Genomic DNA, 20,324 nt, shown 5'->3' on the forward strand with positions numbered 1-20,324 from the left:
AAGGCAAACAGCATTCCCTCCTAGGATATGTATTGTTAAACATGCATTTTTGCATGGAGGGTTATTTTAGAAAACAGACCCCCCCCCCCGTGTCCCAAATAAATCCTGGGGTTTTGTAGCAAAAGTGAGACAAAGTGGGGTGGGGGGGAAAAAAGAACACATCCCCAAAAGTACGTTTTCTGGGTGGGCCCCTGGAAGCACAGAGGCACCCTACCCTCCGGAGAGGAGCGAGCAAATCCGGCCCCGTGGCATCCTTTATTAATCTTACAGACGTCGCAGTCGTGGACAGAATCAATCTCATCCATTCACAAGCTGGGTTAACAGAGCCCGGCGTAATGAAAATCTATTAGCCTCGCATTGGAAACACGGATGTGAGTGTAAATCAATAAACATCATAGGAGGGAATGCGAATGCACGTTTCTAAATTTAAAGGGGAGAAGGGGAGGGGGACCTAAGGAGCCTCTCCATGAAGTGTGTTTGCACGTCTGTAAAACCCTGCGCTTCCGATCGATACTTATAAATATTTAATGGGTGGGGAGGGGTTCGTTGTTGTTAAAAAGGCTGGCTCTTGGGCGAAAACCATTAACACCCCCTCCCTGCTTATTATTAATAGAAATTGTCTTCCGAATTACGTGCGGAGAAAGTAGGCCAGCCAAGGCTGAAGACGCATTCCTTGAAATATGCCTCCTCGGTGTCCTGGGGACCGAGGATGACTCCCCCTCCCCCCCCCGGGGGTCCGGAGGTGACGGGGTGTGGGGAGGAGGGCCTGGCCGATGCGTCCCCCGCCCTCCCACGGGGGTGGGGGCCCTCGACGCTGCCAGACGCTGCTGAGCTATTAAGAGCTAAGGGCATGAAGTGTGACTGAAGGTAAATACATTCTGATCGGGAAGAGCTGGGTTCTCCCGGGTCTAAGTGAAAAAGCCAAGGCATACCTTTTAGGAAGGAAGTAAACGAAATACTAAATATCTGAATATTCATGACCTCCTGTCCCCTGGCCTTGTAAGTGTAAGAGAGAAGGAGAGAGCCGTGAACGGCACCGTGCCTTTAGTAAAATGTCCCTATTTGGACACAGAAAGATCATTTTGTAAATCGGAAGATGCCCATGTCCCTGTCCTCGGCTGTCTTTCGTCTGCCCCCGAGGTCTGTCTGCACTTGGCATGGCCCAGAAGGGGCCGGGTGGCACGAGGCACCGTGGTTCCCGGGGTCAGCTGTGTCCACAGACTCTCCTTAGGTGTCCGGGGGACTCGGGCTGGGCTGGAGCGCCTGGACATCCAAGCTTACCCACGGAGCCTTGCAGATCGGGGTCCCCGGTGGGTACAACAGCTCAGAAGTCTAGTGGCCTGTGCTTTTCTGCAGGTGGAGAAAAGACTTGGGAAGAGGAGAGACCCCCCTGCCCATCAGCATCACCCGTCAGTCACCAGCACTGCTGCGGGCCGGCAGGACCATGAGGGCGAGTCTGGTTTGCTCCGTTTCCTGCCGCTCCTGAGTGGCGTGTGGGAGCTTTCTAGACCTGCCCGGGTCCGGGAGGCCGTCTGGGAGCCTGCCAGGCTGACCTGAAGCTGTGGAGCTGGGGTAAACGCGGGGTGGGCCCTATGGCACCTCCAGGTTCAGCTGCTGCAGGCCTGGCCTCAAGCTGTCCGCGGCCTGGCCCGGTGGGGGTCAGCACAATTCAGGGAGGCCTGATCCGGTGTGAGTGGACCCCGTTCCTGTGTGCAGCTAGCCGGGAGGGGAGAGCTCCTACTCTCCAGTGGCGCTGGCCTCCTGGCACGGACCCCCTGTGCAGGCGGGCGGGCTGAGAACCGCTCCGGGGGGCCATGCTCTCCTCTCGATCAGGGGTGGGAGGCTGGCGCAGACGGGGCAGCGCCGGGGGACTTGGGCCAACAGACACCGCGCACGGCGCCTCGAAGCCGCAGAAGCCAACGTTTGTGTTACCCTCCAACCTCCCCCCTGGTGGGACAGGACCCTGCGTCCCGAGGAGTACAAGGTCTCCTGGCACTTTTATTTACTTTTACTACATTTTGTTTCCTCGCGCTCTTGCAGCTGGAACATGCTGGAAAGACCGCGGGTGGGTAGACGAGCGGGTCAGGCGTTCACGACCCCGGCAGCCCCTGTCCGCCGGCGTTTCTGGGCCGCGGGAAGCACGCGCGCGGGTGCGCGAGGCGGGCGCGCGGAGATGCCGGGACGCGAACCCAGGACCCGCACGCGAGCTCCGCGTGCGACGTGCGGCGCCTTTGGTGAACTCAACTTCGGAACTTCTCTTTTCTTCCAGAAACCAGATCCCCCTCCTCGGCTCCGTCCCGCCCCCTCACGACTTCTTTTGTTGTTGTTGTTGTCGTCGCTGGTGTTTTTCAGCAAAGAGATAGGCTTGCATTCCTATCCACCAACTTCCCCGAAACCCGTGTCCTCTTTACGACTTGAAAAAAGGTAATAAAATGCGTTGCAGACTTGAAAGCACCCACATTCTCAGGAGACGTGTTGGGATTTAGAAAGCCTGTGCTGTCCTCTCTTCTTGGTGCTCCTTGTTTCTGGGGGAAGGAAGCATCTCTGGAAGCTGAAACAAGCTCCCCTTATGCGGAGGCCCCGCCAGCCCGGGAGGGTCTGCACCCTCCCCTCCTGCCTCCGTCGCCCGAGCGGAAATGTAAATGTAACATTTCATAAAGTATGCCCACCCTGCGGCCTCGGGCCGAGTCTTGAATTAGCAGAAATATGTGGTACGAGCACTCATTGCCTGGGCTAAAATATGAGGAATAACTCCAGGCTTTGGTGTTTCGGTCTCTGTCTCTAAAGGAGGACTGTGTCAAGGAGCCTTGTGCGCTCCTGGCGGGGCAGGGGAGGGGGTTCAGGGGGTCTGCACCTAACAGTTGGAGAGCGACGTTGCCTCTTGGCTCCTCGCCAGCAGGAAGTTGGATTTTGTAAAAAGGTGACGCTCTTCGCCAGTCCGCAACGCTCGGAGAAGGCAAGGCCTTCCAGGTTGCGCGGAGAAGCTAGCCGTAGACTGCGTTACTTTTCCGAAGGGTTATTTTGAAACTATCCATCTGCGGTGCAATGGGCATGGAACGTGGAGCTGCAGAGGTGTGGTGGGGGGAGGGGGAGTGAGGGGTGGAAGGAGGTTTAGTTTTTCTCCGGTTTCAGGATCGGGAATATGCAGAGTCCCGATCCCGTGCCTGTTGGGGGAGATTCCTGGGGGTGCCAGACCCTGGTTGGGGCAGGGTTCCCTGTTAGGTGGGACCTGAGGAGGTAGGAGGTGGGGCGCAGCCCTGCAGGGGGTCCTGGGCTGAAGGCTCCAGCCTCAAAGCCCTCTCCCCTGCAGAGGCAGCTCAGGCCTTGCAAGGCCGAGGCCCTCGGGGACCCTGGGGTTGTTGAGAAGGGACTGGGAGGGTTCTGGGAGGGGTGGGCCGAGTTTCCAGCACCTGGTCTCTGGAGAGCTGGCCTCCCCACCTGGGGCTGGTGAGGGTGCTGAGATGGGCAGGTGAGAAGAGGCAAAGTTCCCTGCCCTGGACAAGTGGAGAAAGTTTCTGTGGTCCAGACTGTCACCCCCACAACCTGCTTCTCTGTCTGTCTCTCTCCTCTGGTCCCCTCAGCCCTCACTTTGCTGTTTACCTGGAACAGAGTCCAGCTGGGGGCGGGAAGTGTCTCCAGACCCCACGGGGCACAAGCCGCTCCCCGCAGGGTGGCAGGGGTGGGGGTGGGGGCTCAGCCGGGGTAAGACTGTCAACTCCGGGGCCACCCGGCGCGCTCACTCCGTGCGCCCTGTGCGCCCGACTCGGGGCGCGAGCCCTCGGCGTTTCCCCGGCCGACCCGCGGCATGCATAATGCATGAGGGGCTATTTGTAATTCTGTGTGATATCTGCGCGCCTCCGCTTTGATTAGAGGGCTGCGGTGACAAAGACCTGTTTGTTAAGTTGGGAGGGCTTCTTCGCCTTTGGCTTTTGAAGTCCGAGAAGGCGGGGGCCTCTGAATCCCCCAGCTCCGGCCCCACTGCACGCAGGACAGAGCTGCCCGGGCCGCGCGGAGAGGCGCCGGCGCAGAGCTCCCCGAGGAAGGAAGGATGGAGGGCGAGGGGACAGGAGGAGAAATGGGGGGAAGGAGGGAGAAAGTCAGGAGGGCAGGAAGCTGAGAGGGAAAGAAAGGAGGGAGGGAAGGAAGAAAGGAAGGAGGGGAGGGAAAGAGGAAAGGAAGGAAGGAGGGAGGAAGAAAGGGAGGGAGCGAAAGGAAGAAAGGAAGAAGGGGAAGGAGGAGGGAGGGAGGGAAGGATGGAGGAAGGAAGGAGGGAGGGATGGAAGGAAGGAGAGAGGAAGAAAGGAGGGAGGGGAGGAAGGAAGAAAGGAAGGGAGGAATGAAGGAAGGAGAGAAGGAGGGAGGACAGTAGGACTGAGGGAGGAAAGAAGGAAGGAAGGCAGAAAAGAAAGAGGAAGTGAGGGAGGAGAGGAAGGAGGGAGGGAAGAAAGGAAGGAGGGAGGAGAGGAAGGAGGGCAGGAGGGAGGGAGGGAGGGCAGGAGGGAGGGTCGCGGGGAAGGAGCTGGTCTGTTCCTCCATCTCCCCTCCGCTCCTCCTCCTCCCTTCTGGCGGTAGGACACCCCCTGCCCCTCCCCAGACCGAGGCTCTCCCGACTGAACCCCGGCTGACTCGCCGCAGGCCCCACGATTTCCGGAGACATCGTTCCCTGTCCCTCCCGCCGGCGGACACGGGCGCGGGGCTCGCTGGACGGAACGCCTGGGACCGCCGAGGGTGGCCCCGATCCTGGGCTCGGATTCACAAACACTACGAGCAGGGACTGCCTCCCGAACATGCAAAACGAGCTCCTCCAAACCCCACCAGCTCCCCCTCCCCCGCAGCGTTGCCACGAGCCCGGTCCGGACTCCCGCAGGCGGGGGGGGGGGGGGGGGGAGGGGGAGAGGAGGCGAGCTGACAGATAAAAGAGGGGAAAGGGGGGAAAAGTCAACTTTATTTGTAGAGGGAAATTTGCAGACAGGATGACAGGCTTGACTTCCGGGATGGTGAACGGATTTCGTGTTGCGGCTCGGAAAGTGGCTCCTCCTCAGCCTTGGAAAGGGGGCGAGGAAAAGCGTGGCACAACCAGAAATATCTCTATTCCCCCCCAAATAAATACCCTAGACACCAGGTTCCCTGCACGGCTCTAGAGAGGGCTGCCTCGGTCCGGCCGCGCGGGAGCTGACGCGCGCCCAGAGGACGGCTGCTGACAAACCAGGTCTCCCCGCCAGCTGTCTCCGAGTCCGGACCCCCCGCGCTCCGGACGCACGCGGCCCTCCCTGTCCCCGGCCTCCGCGGCGCCGGCCCCTCCGAGGTCTGCGCACCGCTTTGCGCCGCCGCCGCCGAGGTTCCGGCGTCCACGCTCGGGTAGACGCGGGCCCCGGTCCTCCCCCTTTCGGGGTCCTCGAGCTGTTTACCGGTCGCGCCGTGCGCACCCGCTCCAACCGCTCGCTCCGCGGGCCGCGCGGGCGGGTCCGGCCCGTAATCCAACCACATCTTTGTGGTTGCAGCCGATTCTCGTCTGTGGATCGCGCGTCACCGTCGCCCGGGGTCCCCTCGGCGTCTCTCCGCAGGGCCGCGCGCGCGGACGCCCTCTGCGGACACAGGTTCCGGGCGCGGGGCTGGCTGTGCTCCTGGCGGTGCCGGCCGGCGAGGACCTCCTCACCATCGGTTAAACTCCTCCTCGAGTTTGGTTTCCGCCAGGCATTGAGGGCATGCGGGTACCTGTTTGGGGCGCTGGCGCCTGCGCCCGCTCGCGCGCGCGCGCGCTCTCTCCCTCTCCCTTCCAAAAATTGGATCTTTACCTCTCCACACCAAGGTGCACAGACGCCAAACAGTGATGAAATGAAAAGAAAGCCAATTGCCGGACTGGAGGTGGGGGAGAGATACCATGTCTGCGTGCGCCCGCCGCCGAGCCGGGAGCCGTAATTGCTGCAGACAGACAGCGCTGGGGGTTGGGCGGACGTGGCCGTGTATAAATAGTGAGATCTCAAATTGAAAGGCATAAATAACAGCAGGAGGGATCTACCCTCACACGGACCGTCCTCTCCGCGCGGGGAGGCGTGCGGACCACAGCCCGGCTCCCAGCCAGCCCCGCCGAGCCCCGCGGACCCCGCAGCCCCGCGCAGCCATGGAGGAACTCACGGCTTTTGTATCCAAATCTTTTGACCAGAAAAGCAAGGAGAGCACCGGCGGCGGCGGCGGCGGCGGCGGCAAGAAGGATTCGATCACATACAGGGAAGTTTTGGAGAGCGGACTGGCGCGCTCCCGGGAGCTGGGGAGCTCGGAATCCAGCCTCCAGGACATTACGGAGGGCAGTGGCCACTGTCCGGTGCATCTGTTTAAGGACCACGTGGACAACGACAAGGACAAACTCAAAGAGTTCGGCACGGGGAGGGCTGCCGAAGGTAAGCTCGCCGCACGCCGCTCCGGGCCCCTCCTGGGGACGGCGTCTCCTCGCCACCGAGCCTGCCGGTCTGCCCCTCGCTCCGCGCGCGGGGAGGCCCCGGGCGCCGCGGCTCGCTCAGAATTCCACCCCAAACTCTGAATTCACAGCCACGCTCGGACGGAAAGGCCCCGGCAACCCATCGCCAGTCTTTGCGTAAGAAAGGAAACGCGGACACAGGAAGGGAGGCGAGGGGAGCCGAGAATGGGCAGGGGCTGGGGCCAAGCGCTGCGAGAGGACTGGCTTTGCCCCGGGCGTTGGCACCCGGCACCCCAGCGGGAACTTTCCGGGGTCGGGGTCCATCGGGCGGATGTGCCTGAAAACCGAGGTCGGCTATAGGGGCTGCTGGGTGCGTGCCTGGCTGCCGACCGGTCTTTCTCGAGTCTCTTCCCCAGCGCGCACGAGGAGAGATCCACACGCATCTCTCCCAGCGCCCACCGCCTCCCGGCGTCCCGAGCGTTTGAACCCGGCAGGCGTTGAGGACGCACCGGCTGGTGGTCGCCTCTGCCGCCTGCTGAATCCTCTCTACTGTTTCCTCTTAGGGAGAACTTTCCCTTGAACCTCCAGGCTTGATCTGGGCTGACGCGGGCCTCTAAATTAAAACCACTCCCGCGCCCGCAGGTGGCCAGGGTCTGGACCCGAAATGAAGGGCCCCGGGAAGCTCGCGGCGGTGCCCGCGGGGCCGCCGGACCCCAGGCTGTCAGAGCCCAGCCCGCCCTGCTGCGGGCTGGGCCTCCTTCCTTTCCAAAAAGCTTCTCCAGATCACGTTGGCCGCGTTTCACCCTGTTGCTGAATCAGGGGACAGGGCAGATTTCTGGGGGCTCTCCCAGCTGGGCAGGGGTAGTCCCAACCGGGGGGATGTCTGAGCAAACAGGACAACCAGCAGCGGTAAACCAGAGGTGTAAAATGGGCTGGATTTCTCAGGGGGCACAGTTTGAAACTGCTCGGAATGTCTATTTTTCATTACAAAGAGGAAATACAGAGCCTAGCCATTCGCCTCCTCGGGCCCTGTTCCACACGTTGTCAGTGTGATGGTCCCCCTACAAGTAGACCCCCCCCCCACACACACACCTTCCCTGACCCAGGAAGCCCATGCCTCCTGCTCTTTGGGACCCTACACTTGAGGTCTCCGAGTGGCAGAGTCCTGGGTCATGGCCTTGAAATGGTGCAGATGACCCAGATACCTTTCTGAGGCCTTGACCCATGGAAGCAGTAAGCTGGCAGAGGCTTACAGATAAGCCCCTGACTGCTGGCCACCCAGGTGGCCTGGCCAGACCTGTCTTATCTCAGGGTGCCCCCCCACCCCGGGCACCGCTGGACACCCCTGGCTCTGTAATTCATACAGAGTTTGGTTTAATGGAGACGCGCTGTTGGCTGGGCGCGACTCAGGGCCTACAGGAAAGTTCAGAGGTTGACAGCACCCAGGGCTGACCTCTGTGGCTCCTGACTGGGCTCCCCCAAGTCCTTCCTAGAGGTCGGTCCCCTCCTTGTCCCGCCTGCCTCCTTTTGCCCTGATTGCCAAGGCAGCGGACCCCGGAAAAAGGGAACTCAGGAAGAGAGAAGAGTACAGTCAGGGCCTTTCAAAAAGCAGAGAACAGAACAGGGTTGCCTCCCAGCTGTACCTTTCCCCCCGGGCTGCGTGTACAGACCCCTTGCAGGGCTGAACCCCAGTCTGCATTTGTAAGGTGGGAATGAGAGGGCGGTGTGGGAGATCTCGGGGTTCCAGCGCAAACCCGGAGGTCTTGGGCTCCTGCACGGCGGTTCCCCCGGAACGAGGGAGCCTGTGGATTTTGCAAAGCCTGCTGCGCGTTCTTAAAGGACTTGGAAGGCCAGCTTCTCAGCTGGGATCGATCCCAAGGGTCAGACTTCAGAGACGGGGAGGAAGGCAGAGTGTTGGGGGGGGGGGCTCTAGGACAGGATTTACGGCTGGGGAGAAACGGGGTGTTTTTGGAAATGCAGTGCTTTCAGGGGATTTGAAAATCCCACTTGGGGTTAAGTGTCATGCTCAGGAGTCTTGACATTCCGCAGGAGGCAGACTCAGGACGGGGCTTCTGGGGCCAGCTCAGGGATCCCGGTTGGGGGAACAGGGTATCAGGATTACCCGTCTCCCCACAGAGGCTTTGGGGCTTTCCCCCTTTGGTAAGTTTCTGGGTTGAGTTCTGGACCGGCCTTCTCGGCTTCAGGACTCTTCTAGACACCAGGGTACTAGTGGGGCCCGGAGGTGCTCTGTGAGGTGCCCAGCGGATTCCGCGATGGAGAGAAAGCACCGGGAGACGCAGGCGCTGGGAGGTGCACCTCCCGCCTGCCCTGGGCTGGGACACCGACTTTCATTTCTTAAATTTCTGAGCTTCCTGAGGGGCTGCATTTCCTAGAAGCCGGAGGGAGAGGTCTGTGGGTTCAAACTGAAATGTTGAGTTTCGTGCCCGATGCTCGAGCCCCTGGCCCCCTCCCCCCAGCAAATACGGATGCTGTCATCGTTCTGGGGCTACGAAAGTAACACTGTTGGTGTCCCGGTGGGGACTGTGCCTCAGGGCGTGTGAATGTATGTGAAGCAGAGAGTGAGAGAGTGCGCGCGGAGGGTCCCTGCTCCTGGCGCACCCCCAGACTCCATGCTGTGCATTGGGATAGTTTTTTGTTCCCAGGGTCTCAAGAAGAGACCAGGGTGGGGGCCGCGGGCGCGTGCTCGGCTCCAGGGCCTCGGGAGGGAGGCTCCGACCCGCCTGGGGCGGCCCCTGTCCGTCTGCGCAGCAGCCGGGGACAGCGGGGTTCCCGGGCCTGGTCCCCAGCCCGGTCTGGGCCCACCCTGCTCCTTCGCGGGACCCCACACTACGGCCATTCTGCCCAAACTTCTTTGACTTCAAATAATATTTAACAGCCCACTCCCGAGTGGAGAGAGAGAGAGGAGAGAAGATTAGGCTCTATCAATATGTCAGGAGGCAAAGTGGAAAATTAAGGAAACCGTGGCGAGATGAGGCCAAAAAACACCGCGCCGCCAATGCCCGAGTTGTTACCCAAAAGCGTGTGTTCCCCTTCGAGTCCGCTTTATCGACTGGACGCAGCCCCGCGTCAGGGCGCCTTTGCTGCCGGGGCCCCTTCCTCCGCACGCACACACTTCGATTTTAGCCGCGTGGCGCAAAACCCTGCACCGCGGGCCTCTTTCTCGGGCGCACGGCCCCGCGGGCCCCGGCAGGCAGGGGCCGGCAGGGCGCTCCCGGGAGCCCTGCGCCCTCAGCCCTGTGCCCTCGGCCCGCCCGCAGGTATCTACGAGTGCAAGGAGAAGCGTGAGGACGTGAAGTCGGAGGACGAGGACGGCCAGACCAAGCTGAAACAGAGGCGTAGCCGCACCAACTTCACGCTCGAGCAGCTCAACGAGCTGGAGCGGCTCTTCGACGAGACCCACTACCCCGACGCCTTCATGCGCGAGGAGCTCAGCCAGCGCCTGGGGCTCTCGGAGGCGCGTGTGCAGGTAGGAGCGCGCGCGCCGGCCCCGACCCCCGGTTCTCGCCGGGCCCGAGCGCGCCAGCTCGGCCCGGGCTGCAGGCCCCTTCCCGGAGCGCGGAGACACTGGGAGAGGGCTGGCGCCGGGCCTTTGGGGCGCGGCCCTCGCATGCGGGTCGCACGGTTCGTACGAAGGGCGAGGGCCCCGGGCCTGAGCGGGCCGCCCTGCGCGTCGAGGTGGTCGGGAATTGGGATGTGTCTTCACCTCTTTCCACTGTTTCTGTTCCCCTCCTCCTCCCTTCCACGGCCCTCAGCCCCCTCCTTCGCACTGCAGGGAGGGGAGGCGAGGGGCGAGGTGGGGGGAGTTGCGCGCGGTGGGCATCTTGATGAGGGCGGCTGCTGCCCGCGCTGGGCCGGATTAGCCTGGGCGCGGGGGGCGCGGGGCGGGGGGCGCGGGCGCATGAATTCATGATGCCCCATCTGGCGAGCCACTGTCTGCGGGGGCCCTGGGCGTGCGTAGCACGTACGCGGAGGGGACGCTCTGGCGAGCCTTTCCCGGGCATTATGAACGCTAAGTAAAATTTATTAATGCATTTATGGGGGAGGGTGGCAAAGATTCGCTTCCAACTCGCTTCCTCCGGGGTAGTGCAGACCCCGCCTGGGAGGTCGGGCCTGGAAGCTCCCTGCCCTTTCTCAAGGCTCTGAGCAGGACCGCTGCGCCAGGGAGAGAAGGAAAGGGGGTCAGCATCCCCGGGGCTCTGGGGACCGGTTTTAAATAAATGGAATTAATATTGCCAAGCGGGGAGGGGGGTGGCCATGAAAAGCACAGCGCTTTGAAAGCCCGGGTTTCCCGTTGCTTGGAAGATCAAGACATTCAAACACCCCTTCCCCTCCTCCCCAGCTGACTTAGGAAAACGAAAACACAAACGTGTTTTATAGATAGTGCTTTACGACATCTTTAATTTGAAAAAATATATATATATATTTTTTCTTTCGTATCCCGGCCCCCTTCCGTCTTCCCGTGTGTCTGCCGTGAATAATAGGCTTTCTTAGGTGGAAATGCCATATTCTGCAACCAGGTTCCGCTCTCGTCCGCGCAGCCTGCAAGGGGGGACCCACGGGCACGCCTGCAGAGTCGCCCTGGCCATCCTCTTCCCGGAGGGAGCAGGCCGTGGGGGCATCGGTGGCCCCAGCCCAGAGAGGCCGCGGAGGCCGAGGCTGAGGGTGTCTTTTCCCGCCGGCCACCCTTCTCGGGGAAGATGGATGGGACTGCACCATATAAATTAATGAAAAGATTAAACTTTCGCTGAAGGGGACATCAACTTTTATGTCATCTTCCCGGTGTCTTTCTGCCTGGGATCTGTAATATCTCCCAGGCCTTGATGTACTGTTTCTATAAAAATAAATTACTTCTAATTTAATTGTACACTATTTCTTTCAGCAGTCTATTACGGAATAACACCTTAGCAGGGGGGACGGAGTGGCAGGAAATTGGTTCCTGGGTGCTGGCGGATCTTGAGAAAGCCCTAAAATATAAATGGGGGTGGGCGAGGGGGGTGCGGAGACCTGCGTGGCTCTCCATCCAGGGGTGAATTAAAATTTAACGACAGTAAATAATCCTAAAAACAAACATGGGAATAGAATAGAAGAAATAATTTCCTGTTGGCCACGGGGAAGAGCATCGCAGGGTGACGGGGAGGCAGACGTGCTCGTAAAAATCAATTAGCGAAAACGAATGGGTCATCCCGCAGCACGAGGCGCGGGGGGGGGGGGTCTGGGGGGCGAGCGCAGGGGGCACGGAGGGACTCCTGTGTTATTCCTGTGTCGGTCCGAAGCGTTGGGTCATCCTTCCCGGTACAGCCTGTCCCGTGTTGTTAAAGGATAGCGTTTCAATTTCGTGTGGAAATTTGCCGTAAATAAATTGGGGATCCTATGGAAGCTGGTCCTTATTAACCTTTTATTTTTAGTGTCGTTGTGGCACGTCGTATCACGCAGCTGTCACGGTTATAATGGAAAGTTATGAGACCACAGTGAGGAGCAGAACGTAATTTAATTACATCAAATATCTCTGGGTTTATGGCGCAGAGCTAAATTAAATGTCATTATTCACTGTCTGTAATGGAAATCAAAAAGAAATCAGATTACACCATTTGTGAAAGAAATCAGGGACTGGCCCTTAATGAAGATATAACCGCTTAACCAATGTACTGTGGTTTACTTAGCATATTCAGGACTAATTGAAATTGATCGTGAATCACCCCAAGACTGATTTATTATCGCTTCACGCACGGGCTAATTCATCACTTTTATTCTTCATAATCGCACTTCCCCCCCCCCTCAAGTCTCCCCCCACCCCCAACACCCGCGCTGAAAGGAAAGTGAGCTTGGCTTTGCAGATTTCAAGAGGAGTCTGTGTTTGAAAAATGCCCTTCCAGGGGGAAGAGTGCGCGCTGCCTTGGCTCTCCCGAGGACTGGGTCCGGCCCCCGGGGAGAGGGAGGAGCCCCAGGACGCGTCCACAGGGGTCCAGTCCCAGCAGGGGGAGGTGGTGGGGGTGGCGGTGGGGAGAGTGGGACCTGGAGGCACGCTGTCGTGGGGGGGAGAGGAGGAAGGTCAGTGCAGGCTTTGCAAACGGAAGGGGAGGTGTGTGGGTTTCCACTGGGGTGGAGAAGGGGGGAGGACGATTTGGGGATTACTTTGCAGGGGAACGTGCTTCAAGTTTTCCAAGTTCCCTGTAGCCCAGCGCCATGAGCTTTCGAACCTTCTGGAAAGCAAGTTCCAACAGGCGGGCGGTGGATCCCCCATGGATAGAAAGTGGCCTCTTAAGAGTCCGGGGAGGAAAAGTTAAGGTTTCTGATCTCCCGGGTGTGCTGAGGGTTCCCCCCATGCGCACGGTGGGGGTCAGGGGCGCAGCCCCAGGCCCTGCTTGGAACAGCGTGCACTCAGGGTGCACGGGGCCGGCTAGCCGGGCAGAGTGGCCCAGGGGAAAGGTTTCTTTGTGCTAATTATTCCGCGTGGTCACTGACCGCCATCGTGGCCATGACGGTCAGTGACAGCAGCAGGAAACCTTCCGGAGGAGAAAGCGTAAGGAAAAATTCCCTGGTGAAGACTGTGGAGGGAGGGGCCTCCAGATTTCGCCTGGCACAGCCTGAGGGCCCCGGTGTCCAAGGACCAGAGCTGTCTGGAGGAGAGGGGGAGCCCCAGAGTGTGGGGAGCAAGGACCAGGCTTTTGGGGAGAATCGTGTGCACCCAAATTTTGACATCAGACCTGTGCATCCAGCTGAATGGGCAAGGGTCCCATTGATATCCTTTCTCCAAGAATTAGATTTTTTTTTTTGAGAGAGAGACTGGTGCCCGGAGTTATGGGGGTGACCCGGTCTTTATGAATCCAGGACGTTCATGACTCTTTAGTATGAACCGGAACCCTCCAGGCTTCCAAGGAGGGCATGGAACTTTCTGGACTCAGGGTGTCCCGAGTTTGACTGGGGAAGGGGCCCCATTTGAAGCTACTTATCCTCCCGTGCGCCCCCTTCCTTGGCAGCTAAGTTTTGGGAGGAGGAAGGTCAGGCTATGGCAGGGGCTGGCAGAGTGCAGGAGGGGAAGGCCCACACTGATCATGGAAAGTTCTCGAATCCGCCCTGCTACCACAGCACGCACTCCTTCACTGGAGGTGGACATGGAGGCTCTTGACTTTGGGGACCAGGCAGGGCCCAGAAGTGAGTTTGGGAGTTCGCAGCTCTAGGTCGCCCGATAGGGCGGGGCTGCGTTGGGGAGAGGGGGGCGCGCGGGCAAGGGGCTCTACTGCGTCCCCAGTCGCACCGGCCGCTCCACCCCGGCGCCCTGGGCCCCGTGCGCGTCCGCGCCGCGTCGTCCACGGTCGTGGGGGCAGGAAGCCCCAGCCTCAGAGGCCGGCAGGCTCACGGGGCTGCGCGCGTCTGTCTGCTCTGTTCTCAGGTTTGGTTCCAGAACCGGAGAGCCAAGTGTCGGAAGCAGGAGAACCAGATGCATAAAGGTGCGTGGTGCGGAGGCTGGCAGTGCAGCTGGGGAGCGCGCGCAGAGGCCGCCGGGGTGCGCAGAGGACCCTGGCCGCCCTCATGGCTGCTTTCTTCCCTTGCAGGCGTTATCCTGGGCACCGCCAGCCACCTGGACGCCTGCAGGGTGGCGCCCTACGTCAACATGGGCGCCCTGCGAATGCCTTTCCAACAGGTAGCCCGTTTTTCTTCCTTCTGAGCCGCGCGGGGGCCCGCCACCTCCCCGCCTCCCTGGCGTCCTGCCTCCCCCGGCTGCGCCCGCCCCCGCGGAAGAAAGGCTGCCGCCTTTACAAGGGGGCATTTATAGACCCGTTGGCACGTATTAAAATCACGCTGTAAAACTCCAAGACTCACCTTTGGGAGGGCCAGGATATAAACCCAAACACAATTTTACAAAAATCGGAGTGAAAAAAAAAAAAATCCCACCCACCCAGGCTGCCTGGCTGGGGGTGGAGGGGCGGGGATGCTGGCACTTGGGTGTGAGGCCCTGCGTGTACACAGGGCCCCCTGCTCGCCTGCCCCCTAGCCTCAAGGGGAGGTGTCTGCACCCCCGCTATAGCTGGACCTCGCTCCCCACCTCAGAACTGGGGTCATGGGGCTCAGGGTCTCGGGATCCCGGTGCGCAAGTGCTACTCTGCTCGGACCTGGGGTGGCTAGGGTGTCGGAAGGCCCCAGGGGCTGCACTCTGCTTGGGGCCAGCTACTGGCAGAGGGTGGAAAGTGCATGTGGGAGACGCGAGCCCCCAGGTGAGAGCGCAGAGCACTCGCGCTCCCTGCCTCGCCCCTGGGCAGGACCTGGGGTGCGCCAACGTTGGGGGATGTGGAGCACAGACGCTGGGGGGGAGCAGGGGTGCTCTGGGTGGAGGGGAGGCGTGGCCACCACCGCACTGAGCTGTTTTGCTCCAAGGACCAGGCCTGGGTTTATATTTGGACCCGTGTTTGCTAGGGGCCTCTGCGGGTCAGCTAGGGCGTGGGTGGTGGTGGTGGTTGGAGGGGGGGGGGTGTCAAGAAATAGACACCTGAGACTTAGAGCGGGTGCTCAAGCCTCGTGCTCCCGGACTCAAGGTGCCCAAAGCGGTAAGGGAGTGCAGGGAATGCGCGGGGTCCCTCTCTTTTGGCCTCGCCCACTCTGCGCCTGGGCCCATTTCCGCCCCTGCTCCACTCCTTCCTCAGGGCGGGGCGGACTCTCCGCGTCGCAGAACTGCAGCCCCGACTTGGGGTCAGCGATGGGGCCCTGCTGAAATTAGGCCTTTTGAGCACGGACATTTGGCCACACTCCTCAGGCATTCAGAGACGCCCCTGGGAGGGTGTAATAGTGTCCTAAGAGGAGTGCAGAGCCTGACTCCGGACACGTCACAAGTTCAGGGAAATTGAGGCTTTCGTGAGGAGGGGATGCTGGCGAGGACAGGGGTGCGGGCGCCACAAGGGCGGGTGGGTCTGTTCAGACTCTCCAGCTCTCCCTGTGCAAAGCAGCCAGTGGCCCCTGCGTTCACGGGTGTCCAGAGGGCTGTTCCGACTCCCCTGCCTGGTGGAGGATGGGTGGTGGTCCCCGGGGTGCGGAAAGCCAGGTTCCGCAGCCGTCCTAACTGTGCCAAGTCTGCCCTCCCAGGTCCAGGCGCAGCTGCAGCTAGAAGGCGTGGCGCACGCGCACCCGCACCTGCATCCGCACCTGGCCGCGCACGCGCCCTACCTGATGTTCCCGCCGCCGCCCTTCGGGCTGCCCATAGCATCGCTGGCCGAGTCGGCCTCCGCCGCTGCTGTCGTGGCCGCCGCCGCCAAGAGCAACAGCAAAAACTCCAGCATCGCCGACCTGCGGCTCAAGGCGCGCAAGCACGCCGAGGCCTTGGGGCTCTGACCCGCCGCCCGCCCCGCGCCCAGCCCCGGCCCCACGACCCCGCCCGCGCTGCGTCCTGCACTCGACCCCTCCGCGCCCCTCGACGGCCGCACGGACGCCCTGGAGCGAGGGCACGGGCCCTGGCGCAGCGGCCTCCCTGCCTGGGGCAGCCCGGGGGCCCACCACTGGCCCAGGGAGGGGGCCTTCCGGGACCTCACGACCCTGCCAGACCCTCGCAGAGACTGTGCGGAAGAGAGCAGGTGACGGTCAGACCAGCCAACCCAGCCCTCGGCCTCGCGGTCTGTGCGTCCTGGGACCCTGGGCCACGTGGAGCCCCGCGCGTCCTTCTCTGCTGCCGGCGTTCCTACCCTGTGCATGCGGCCTCCTATACACCTTTGGAAGATCACAGCGTCGATTACACAAAAAGATCTGGGGCTGGTCTCCGCCGAAGATGCCAATTCTTGGTTGCCAACAGTTTTACGCACTGCCGTGAAGTTGCATTCGTCTGGGGAGGAAGGAGGTGCAGGACGGGTATGGATTGCAACGTGGACTTGCGCCTGCCAGGCTAGGGGCCGCGCTCTGCAGCAATAAGGAAAGGCATCTGCCGACCTCCGACCTCGGGAACAAGGTGGGGAGGGGGTGGGGGAGACCCGAATCTCCCACGTTGTTGTCACCGTACTGTTTGGGGACCTGAATCACGAGCACCGTTTTCATGCACACGTTTGGCCCCAAAGCACCGAGTTTAGGATTCCTCGTGCCATAGAGCAGGCGACTTTATAAGTTTTCCAGTATTTGATTCCCGAACTGACTTTCGTTTGTTTGTTTGTTTTTCGGCTGTTTCACAGAATTCAGACGCAAATAACGTGCATAGAGACACAGGGGCGCGTGGTTTTAAGGTATAATACTGATGCAGCATTAATTTTAGTGAAATGCAATTAAGTGCAGTAAAGTGCAATACTGTAAATGTTATAGATTTAAAAGAAAAAAATAGCCGTGCACTCTTGACCCTGTCAGCTTCGGACTTCTAAGGGCATTACTTCCTCCTGCATGCTGCGGGCCTGGCCGGCTGGGGCCCATCGCCGAAACGATGGGGGAGGTGGTGGTGGTGAGGCAGTGTGGTCTGGATCTAGAGGAATTGAGGTGTGTGGTATGTGATAAAGCAGGACCTGGGGACGGGGGAGATGCCAGGATGTGAGGCCGGTGGCTGAGCTCTTTCTGCAAAGAGAAGAGGCTGAGACGGGTCCTCTAGGCAGTGAGTTTTAAGATCACGTTTTGTGGCGGTGGTAGTCCGTTCCGGGTCTGAGCTCTTCTTTCTCCCTGCGTCCCCACCCCCTCTCCCCGGCCCCCACCGACTGAGAAAGCACCAAATAGCGATTCATTGTACGGAGTGGGAAACTCGCTTGAAAGGACGGAACCAAAGCGTTAGGGTCCCCGGTGAGGCCCCTGAGTTGTGGGCGATGGGCTTTGCATGTACTGTATGGGAGCTGGGGGGCGGGGGGGGGGGGGCGAGCCGCAGGGCTGGGCTGGTCTACCTCGAGGATACGCCCGCCCCTGCCCGTGTTTTTGCCTTAGTCACCGAGGCCTGCCCAGGCGGAGTCCTTCGTCATTCCCGCCAGCTCCTCACTGGCCACCCCCTGGCGTTTCCCGAACTTCACTTCTTCACTCTCCTTCCAAACGCAGTTTTGATCTTTCCAGATTTGGCATTGGCGATTTTCTTCCCTTATCCCCGAACGAAAAAATAATTTTTTTTCCCCCTTCCCTGTAAGGGAACATTTTCTACCTTTTCACGGAGCTGAATGGTGGATACATTTGGACATGTCTCATTTGTGTCATCTGAAACTCTTTACACAAATCAAAAGGCCCCTTCAGCTTTTTTTTTTTTTTCCTTTTGGAAATTTTAGTAAAGCTCTAAAATGACAGAGGGAGATGAAGAAAGCAAGGTCAGGATTTTTAAATCAGTTGCAACTTTTTTTTTTTTTTTTTTTGCAGACATTCATAGTATTATAGACTGAGCGTTTAAGCAGTTTTGCTTTTAAACAGCTGCGGATAAAATAAAAAGTTTTAAAGAAAGGTCCTATAAATAAGGCGGAATTTTCCTTTAAATGCAAACAATGCATTTCGAAACCTTAAAAGCTAGTAGCATTCATCCTAAAATTTAACACTTTGCAAAAGTTCCAGGTAAAACGTGTACATCCCTTTTTTAGATCTAAATTGAGTCCTCACAAGCAGTCCCTCCCCAACAGAAAACTCACTGCACGTGAGCAGAAAGACATGGGGTCTGATCCTGGCAGAAAATGAATAAAGTTCCCTGCTCTTGGCTGTGCTGGGCGGCTGGTAGCCTGAGGCCTGCAGCATGGGGGTCATCGAATCCTTGTTTTTGCTTTTTTTTTTTTTTTTGCTTTCTTTGATCTGATTTAACATGGACAGAACTACGTATAATCCTACAAATGGGACCCTCCCCAAAACAGAACCAACCCAGCCAACTGTATGGGTGGCATTTACTGCAAAGGCTCGCTGGTCTCACGGGTCCACCTAGAAAGGAGTCGGGGAGACGCTTTGCAAGCGTGGCCCGTGGCCCGTGGCTCCAGCCTCTTCTTTCTCCCGGAAAATCCGTGGATGGGGTACCAGTTGAGTTGGGGTCCACTCTGCACCCTGCAGCTCTGTGTCCCTCTACCTTTCTTTTGGGATGCCGAGGATGCCTGGAACGGGATGCGTGTGAGTCCCGGTCCGCCACGGCATCGTCACCCCAGAGCCAGGGCACCGTGCTCGCCTGTGTGCACGTGAGCGTGGGGTGTGGGACTGACACATTTTCCCCGCAGGGCGTAAGATATTAAATGTACGGAGTGGACGCCTTTGGGCAGCTGTTGGTGCTTCCTCCTGAAAACAAGATCCCTTTCAAAGTCGTGCGAATTATGTCCCCATAGCGGGTGGGCCGGCGTCTTGGCGCAGAGACCATTGTCACCTAGAAAGCGTGTTGGAGAGTGTTGCGTTTGCTCGGCGTCAGAGGCACGGGCGTCGGCTTGTCCGACCTCCGCGAGGGCTGACGTGGGCGCCCACGCCCGCGGGTCGAGCTGTGGGCTGGTTTTCACAGGCACCAAGCTTGCACTTCTTTTTGCCAAGATGGGTTGAGCCCCAAACGCTTTTTCTTGTTTTTCCTTTTCCTTTTCCCGGAAACCTTGGCCAAAGAGTACTTTCAGGATGGACATCGCCCGGGTTTGGCCACGCGGAGTTCTTGCGAGAGTGTGTCGTGCCCTTTCCACCGTCCTTACGGAGTCACGTTTTCCTTCCCTCCGCGGTGTGCTGTGTGAGACAGCCACAGAGCGTGGCCCCGGGGAAGGTTCTGGACTCTCCGGATGTTGTCTGCTGGGTATGCTTTCCTAGATGAAGCCGAGGGGGTTGGTCCTGCGCGGGGGTCGTGGGCCTTCCGAGCCTAAGACACTCCCCCGTTGTCCCACCGATGCCGCTGGAGCGAATGTGCCCCCCCAGCTCGCTCCAGTCCGAGCTGCACCCTGTGTGCGCCCCCTGTCCTGGCAAGCCTGCATTTCAGGGGTGGGCTTGTTTGCTGGGCCACGAGCATCTGTGGTCTGTGCCGTGGCAGGTGGTGGGTGGTGGAGGGACATCGGGATGTTTCAGCAGGAAAGAGTCGATAGCTACACGTCCAGCACCGTTGTCCGAGCTCTTGGCCACCCCCCCATCCCCGACCCTCGGGGCTCATGATGGGAAGAAAGTCTCAGCCTCCCCTACTCCCATCCTTGGCTTCCAATCTCCTATTTTAACACTTCTCGATGTACAAGGAGGGAAAGCGGAACCCCCCCCCCAGCCCCCTTTCCCTGGCGAGTTTTCACAGGGCGGGGGGCACCAAGGAGATGGCATAGGCTGACTACCACAACAGAACTTTTTTGAGGCACTTTGCTCCTTCTTCACGTTTCGGGGGGGGTGGGGGGGTTGGGGGCGGGGCAGGGCTTTTCAGTCGACAAGTTGGACATTTGAGAAAAAAAAAAACTGGTGCCTAATTTATTGAAGATTAGCTTAGGAATATGGTGACTTTTCAATACACGTGAACACTTGATGCAATTTATAAATGTTTTATTGAAATTTGATATTTAACGAGGAATCAGTCGAGGAATGTAGCAAATATCAAGTTTCAGAGCGATGACGCGTGCTATTTATTGAAAAGTGATAGTGGGACGACCGAGCCCCCGTTGTGTGGAGAGGTCCCATCGGAGAGAGGCAAGGTTCTCTACTTTTTAATATTGGATGTATGTGGATATGTTATTTATTGTTTCCTTCGGGTTGAAAGTTTCCTGAATATGTGCTATTTTAATTATGTTGAGTGTAAATTTGACATTACCTTCCATTTATTTTTATATTTTGAAAGCCTGTTGCTTTTCTCACCCCCCCTCCTTTCCTCCCCCAATTTATGACCAGCCAGTGTGATTTACGGCATGGCCACCGTGTTTGGGTTACGCATACAAGGTGTGTCTGGACCTACAGACGTTTTCAGGGATTGCTCGAACGACACGAAATCACACAAGCTTTCCCAAACCAACGGTCTTGAAAACCCCTATCTATCCCTCTGCTATTGTGG

General features: G+C 59.1%; 1 protein-coding gene across 1 annotated transcript; it reads left to right on the forward strand.

Annotated features, from left to right (window-relative positions):
* The first annotated feature begins 6,121 nt into the window (after window positions 1-6,121).
* LOC113240820 (SHOX homeobox) lies at window positions 6,122-15,757 on the forward strand. Its single transcript, XM_026478230.2, has 5 exons — window positions 6,122-6,398; window positions 9,694-9,902; window positions 13,827-13,884; window positions 13,990-14,078; window positions 15,512-15,757. Exons 1-5 carry the CDS (start codon window positions 6,122-6,124, stop codon window positions 15,755-15,757), a joined length of 879 nt encoding a protein of 292 aa, XP_026334015.2.
* Window positions 15,758-20,324: the final 4,567 nt, after the last annotated feature.

This window comes from Ursus arctos, chromosome X, assembly GCF_023065955.2.
Source record: "Ursus arctos isolate Adak ecotype North America chromosome X, UrsArc2.0, whole genome shotgun sequence".
Taxonomy (NCBI): domain Eukaryota; kingdom Metazoa; phylum Chordata; class Mammalia; order Carnivora; family Ursidae; genus Ursus; species Ursus arctos.